Source organism: Schistosoma mansoni, chromosome W (genome assembly GCF_000237925.1).
Source record: "Schistosoma mansoni strain Puerto Rico chromosome W, complete genome".
NCBI lineage: Eukaryota > Metazoa > Platyhelminthes > Trematoda > Strigeidida > Schistosomatidae > Schistosoma > Schistosoma mansoni.
The window spans coordinates 19,214,974-19,222,170 of record NC_031502.1 but is presented as its reverse complement, the minus strand read 5'-3'; the positions used below and the strand labels follow the sequence as shown (position 1 = coordinate 19,222,170).

The 7,197-nt window shown below is 33.5% G+C and overlaps 1 protein-coding gene across 1 annotated transcript in view; it reads right to left on the bottom strand.

Annotated features, from left to right (window-relative positions):
* Nucleotides 1-488: 488 nt before the first annotated feature.
* The window catches only part of Smp_128320 (hypothetical protein), a gene marked incomplete at its 5' end in the record, with an annotated part of 34,824 nt that continues 28,115 nt past the window's right edge, over nucleotides 489-7,197 (bottom strand). The window contains 2 exons of the mRNA XM_018788882.1: nucleotides 489-5,225; nucleotides 6,347-6,841. Of these exons, the coding sequence (XP_018654381.1) occupies nucleotides 531-5,225; nucleotides 6,347-6,841 (5,190 nt within the window). The 3' untranslated portion in view covers nucleotides 489-530. The remainder of the gene's footprint in view (nucleotides 5,226-6,346; nucleotides 6,842-7,197) is intronic.

Below are 7,197 nucleotides of genomic sequence, written 5' to 3'. Positions count from 1 at the left end.
ATAGGTATCCAAAAGTTATTCATAAACGTAGTATGTAACCATCCAGTTGTACTGAAAGACTGATCATTCAGCTCGTAGCCTAAGTGACTTGTCTCGTTCTTCTAGGAGAGACTTCGAATAACTAAGAACGTTTTTTCTCCAATCAATACAACTGTTATCAATTATTTATATATTAGGTGATTTGAAGTACGAGGCAAGAAATCTTGGACCACAGGTTTCGTGATAGTTTATACTCGCCAACAAGGTGGATCTACAATATTGATGGAGTTGACACTTTCTAGGAGATCCGAATCCGCGTTATACGAGCTACTGGGAAAGGTAGACATGTTAGGACTTGATCGCCAGAATTATAACAGCACTAAGAACTAGGCAAAACTGACACTGGTTACTAATTAGTGATTAATTAATGTAATTTATTTATATGTCATTAGTTTTAAAACCAATATTCAGCAACTAAAAACAAATTGATGTTCAAAAGACGGAACCATTTAATTAATCTAAACAGTTTATATTTCATTTAGCTGTTATACTCAAATAAGTAAACACGTTCGTGATCGTCTCTCACCAAAGTGTCCACAGTGTTGATAAAGCTTAAAGTCTTCTGGTTTTATATGCTTAGAAGGCAGATAACGAATTATTGGATCTAAATATTTTATATCATTCATCTTATCTTGAGTAGAATGGAAGTTTAGGTGTTGACCAGTGCTTTCAGTTACTTTTGAATTCGTGTTTAAATGAGCTTCTTTCAATACTAACTGGGTATCGGTGGTTTTACTGTTTAAATTCTCATCAGTGGCAATATAATATGAAATAATATAGCCATCAAGGGTACCAATAAATAAACTTCTGTCACTAAATGGATTTTTACTGATAGTTGTTATAGTATGTTGTACGTCAATAAAAGTAACAATTTTGGCTAATGTTGGTCTAACTAAATAGATTGTTGAATGGTGAGAGAAAATGCACAAATTATCGTTCAGTATGTAACCATGAAATTTTACTGGGTTACAATTTGTATACTGCTTAGTTTGTACTGTGAAATGAGGCATGTGCTTCTTGAAATACTCATGTGACACATGTCTTGTTCCTGGTGGTAGGATATAATATTGACCAGTGGTAGAATCGTACAGCTCGTGCTTAGGAAAAGAATAATAAAGAGTTTGACACGGGGACCATTCACTCAATCCTGTAATTGATCTCAATAGAACAAGCATCCATTCTTTTGATGATTCACTTTGATCAGTTTTAACAATTTCAGCTAAAAGCATACCTTTTGGTAACCCCATACCTGTAATCCAATCAACTGAAAGGTCAGATTTTATGCGATCATTAAATTTTGCAAAGATAACAACAAGTAGAGAGGAGTCATTTTGAATAGGCGCACAGTTTAAAATGTGTAACTCATATTCTGTGTTATCAGTCAGTAAAGTCTTAAGTTCTTTTGTATGTGTGTACCATAATTTCCCATTTTGTTCTGTACTTTCATTTTCGGAAGAATAAAAGCTCCAGAATGCTAGTTCTTGGCATACAGAAGCACCTTGCTTTAATTCATCATTACTTTCTATTTGGACGACTAAATGTTCATCGTCTGATGTCACAAAAGGTTTTGAGCCAGGGACAATAGATGACAGTCTGACGGATGTAACTGGTTTGATGGTAGCTTTATTTTCCTCCTTATTCGTTTTATCAATTTCCACCTGTAAAATTACGTAAGAACACCCCTGAATATTGTTATCCAAAGACAGCTCTGGCATTAGATGAAGAAAGTGGCCCTTTTTTTTAGTACGCTCAATATGAAATCCAACCTGATTACCATATTCTACAACAATCAGTCTTTTGGATAAATCCCAGATTAAATTTGCATTTTCCTCAGTTTGGTTGTTTACAGACAAACCAATTAGAGCATACTTACCACATGAACTAAGTACAACTGATTGAACTATTCCATTATGCGTAAACACGTCAGTAAGATGTCCGCTGCGTAAGTCAAATACGCCTAACTCATCACTGTTGTGACAAGTCACCAACAGTATGTTGGACGAATTCGAGTAAATTAGTTGATTAATTGGTTTAGTTAGACAATCTATCCTGTTGCTTTCATTTAGAAGTGAGGCAGGCGTTATATTAGAATTTTGTTTTAATGCAGCGTTTGTGAGTGCTAACGGTAAATTCCATAGATTTAAAATCTTTGACGTGCTTATGTATCCAATCAGCTGCCTCTCTGAGAGATCAACTAGCAAACGTGAGATAACTCCGATGGATGATGTTAGTGTAGTCAATTGTACACCTAGGCGTACATCCCATATTAAAATATTACGAAATATTGCAGCTAAGACAATTTGATCGTTTAGTGCAAATTCAACAGCTGTAAAAACTAAACTCTGATATTTTGTGTTTGGGAGTCGGAATTCTCTTGGTATACCAGTTGGACGTGTAATATGAACAAATACAGCATCGTTTTCATAGTCATAAACTAATACATTCTTTTTAGCATGGATCAGTAAAAATGAGTGATATTTTGATAACTTGATATCAAGAATATTATCTTTTGTGATTAGATCATCATAAGAAATTCGAAACGATTTGTTAATTTGACCCAATTTATTGATTAATAGTTGTAAAACACATGGGTGATTACTATCCAAGATGAATAATCTTTGATTGTCATTACTGACTAAAATTTTGCGTGGTAAAAACTGTAAATCAACTGAGAATTGCTGTTCACCGGATTTTAGATGAAAACCAAGTAAATGGTCTGCTGAATTTATAAAAAATAAATCACAACTTCTATTGATACTTTCATTGTTATCATCAATGCTAACATTTGGTGATGATTTCTCATTTATTCTACTGGCTTGAACAAGTTTAACTAGCGTAGCACATGGCGTTGGACTTATTAGATGTAAAGGCTTTCCTGTAGTCAACTCGAAGATAACCACATGATTAATTGTACCAGCAGATAAACTTTCGGAGAGATGGTGCAAAGACATAGATTTATTAATTGATCCCTTAGTCTTATTTTTGTCTGTGCCATTATTGCAGTCACAGACGTTATTGTGGAAATTCTCATCTCCATCTTCTAGATAGTCAACATATTCGCTTGGATTTAAGAAACTTCGTGTATTTTTAGTCTGCACAATGAACCCCACATAATCGTCAGTGATATCGAGGAAGATAATATCCATACTCAACGTTTCTTTGTCAGGGTCTCTTATCCATATTGGTTTAATCCACAATCCTGGATTAATCTGACCTATTAACGGTACGCAACCATTGATATCTATGTCGATTTGATGAATTTTTAGCGTGTCTCTCTTCTCTTCATCTATAATAATGGCGTATTTACCATTAGGTGTCAAGTATAAATATCCTGAACTTGATTTCCAACAAGGAACCTCTCGTTCCTGCTGACAATCATATCGATAAATAATTGGATCATTTCTCAATTTGATCAATATTTGATGGTTTAATTTCCACGCATCGTTATTTTGATTCAAGTTGCGTAGATTTAATAAAGATGTCGCACAGGTGATTTGTCCTAGGAGGGGGTTACCCGGAGTAAGTGGATAAGAATATAGTGGTAACAGATGACTTCGTTTGACAATCTCCAATTCACACTGTTTTACAAGTAAATCAATTAATGAAATTTTTTTAGGTCCAGACATTTGTTTTCCAAAGTTAATGAATCTTGAAGTGAAACGAATCAGATATCCAACAATTTCAGTTGGTAAACAGTCTGGATTATTGTATAAACATCTACTTAACTGTGTAAGTATATTTTGTACAACACTTGATTCAAATCTGACTGTTTCAATATTTTCAGTAAAGTTGGACTGATTATCTAGACTAGACAACATATCGATGAGAATTTGTAAATCATTCAGTACTGGTTCAACACCAATTGAATAAATTTTCCCATAAAGCCATTCAAAACAGAATATTGTTCGATAGCTGAACTCGTAATAATCTTTTGAATTCAGCAAACAGAATGACAGGTGTCGCAGGTAACGAACATTGTAATTTAAAACACGTAAATCACAACTATAACCCTCCTTAGGATTGTTTGAACCACAAGGGACAGTGTAGTAAACTGAATGAAAGGAAATGTTATATGGTTTTAGGGAAAACGGATCTTTAATTTTTTCATACCATTCATTCAAAAAATAACTCTTCAACATATTGCTGACCACATTTGTTGTCTTTGGATCCACTTGATTTTTAGTAAAAAGTTTGTAAACAAAGTACCCATCTAAAGAACAAATTGGACTTTGATGTCCAAGACGGGCAGTTAAGCTTTTCTCAAAAGAATGTAACAGTAACAATAAACAACCATTATCAAAAACCGGAGTATTACTGTTTTCAAAATACTGTTGAGACGGTTGATTTGAAAGCATTTCATATGGTAAACCTAAAATCTCCTGTAATTCATGTATGGTTGCGCCCGGACTACTAAGTTTTTCGTTACTTACAATAATAAGTAGATAAATAAAGTGTTCAACTGTATGATGATAGAAATATCTTCCGAAATAGGAGATGAAATCATTCAAATGTGTGTGGATCAGCTTACATACTAAGTCATTTCCTTTGATATATTCACATGCTAGATTCGGTAAAATGCATGAACCTGCAGCACATGCTAAAATCGGTAAATTCTTTTCTTCGGAAATTAATTGAAACAGTTGATGAACACTGAGAAGTTGGTCGTTTGTTAAACAATGATTTAATTTAGTTAAATTGTGCATGCAGTTTGTAAATCCTCCAGATAAACCTTTAGAGCATACCTCCAAATTTAAACTTGTTGTAGGTAATAAAATTCCATCACTAATTTCCATCTCTGACTCTCCAATGTTCTCCTTTAGCTTGGTCATTGTCAGATTACCAGACAATATCAACTTTATTCCGCTGGCTAGACGTCTTGGTAATTGTTTTGCTTGTAGAATAGGTAGTAAGCCTTCCATAGAATCCTGATACTCGCTGACTTCAAGGTGTTCTATGCCACCAATTATGATGATAATTGATTTTGAAGCATGTTTTCTTTGTAAGCATGAAAGTGAATACAGGAAGGAGGCTAGAGTTGTAGTTTCTAATATACCGATATCAGTTTGTAAAACCACACTGATTTGTTCAGCCAGATCTAACAAAGCATCTGTGATCAGAGTTGGATTTGTGTATATCCGAATAAGTAATAAACAATCAGTTGAATTAGCATTTAGTCGATTTTGTACCTAAAAGATAAATTTTAAAATAAAAGGCAAATAAACCAAAGACTAAATTAACGAACGACTTGGTGTTTGCAATGTCCGGATAAAATTATATTTTAATTTTTGTGATGTAATTCTAAAATCGTGTGTTTTGAATAGATCATTCTAAAAATGTGTAATGATCCGAAACATAATAGTCCATAAACCGGAAAAAATACATAGAAGTACCAGTGTTAGGTGTAATCATATTCTCGCACTGAGCTCTAGAGACGACATATTTCCATCGTTTACTTACCATACTAATGAAGGTATAAAGCACAATACAGTTGGATTAACAATTTCGAATTAAGGTGTTTATATGCTGGTTACGACCACGAAGATCTATTCAAACTGATACTTTTGAGATAATTCAAACAACATGTTGGATTTTGATGTGTTGAAGGACAAAGTATTGTAAAACATCTACGTAATAAAAGTTTTCTTAAGATATCACGTTTTCGTGAGTATCGTAGTGAAATAAGGATTGCTATATTCAAGGTAAGGTAAGACGATCCTTACGAATAATTCCGACCAACATAGGAAACTTAATGTGAAAAAGATCAAATTTCAGATATTCGGATTAAACCACGTAAAAAACAGGAGGGGTCGAAAATTCCTTAGCTTAATATGCCTATGGATAGATACACAAATATAAAAGAATGGTGCAAGTTTGAGTTCGAGGTAACACAAGTAGTAATATAGTGCTAAATCTTCCCTGTTCCTCTGTACACTTGCCGATCTGTTACCAGGAAGTAAATCAACTGAATATGCATTATTATATCCAATAAATTTTCCTTATTAAACAATATTAAAACAATTATTTAGAATACATCTTCCACCTAGTTTAAATCTGTTTATTTTAGTAAAACAAATACAAATATGCTAATGTCATAACATTTTGGGTCACTTTTTCAAACATACACGTTAAGATAACGGGAATAAAACTACTCTATCAATGAAAGTAAAAAAAACTATTGTTATGCATATTAAGTCAGGGTGAAATAAGTTACCAATGAAAAATAATTATCGGACCTGGTGTGGTTGAATAACATAATAATTTGAACAATTGTCCAAATTTGCTTTGCTCTAAGAATATAAAAACTGACCTCTTGAAAACAGCAAGCAGCTACGCCATTAGCCAAACAAAATTGTTCCTCATTTGTTTTATCTGTAGTTCTACAGGTACTGTAAACCAGCATGGGAACCTGAGCTGTTGGATCAGCATCTTCTACATAACATAATAAAGTTTCTATTTCGTTTATATACGAACTTGCAACCGGTATTAGCCACCCAACATAATTTAACGAATTCCACACATTATCCCAGAGATTAATACGTCTTTGGAATTCTCTAGACAAATGAGTGTGTCTGTTTTGAATTTGTGGAAAAGTGATTACAGATGCCGATAAGGTATTTTCCATAACTTCATATTTTTCAAACTCTATAGACGGAACAGCAGTTTCCTCACTTTTTAATTGTAGAGAATCCATTGGTAGATTTGACAACATGAGAGCGACTTTCGCCTTCGCTCTTCTGTCAATCGCATCACACGCAAGATTCTTGAATCGTGTAACAAACTCTGAGAGATAATCTTTATGAAACTAAAGTAAAAAAAACAGTTTGGTTCAGCTAAGTTACGAGATATTTTCGGTTAACGATTTTGTGTACTTGTAAGTAATATGATTTGGATCCCATTTATTCACAGAATGGGATTAAGGCAAACTAGAAAGTGAATGACCATTATCACATCTAGAAATTATTAATAAACTCCAAGAAACATGTCTTATGCTGTAATACCCTTGACTTTGTGGATGAAGTCCACTTGGACAATAGTTCTTACTCTGTATACTACAGTTTAACTAAATATATCCATTTAAGACTACTTAATTTTATACTTCAGTTAACTTGGTCATATTTTCTTTAACCCAAAGCAACGTTCATTTAACCAATCTACATC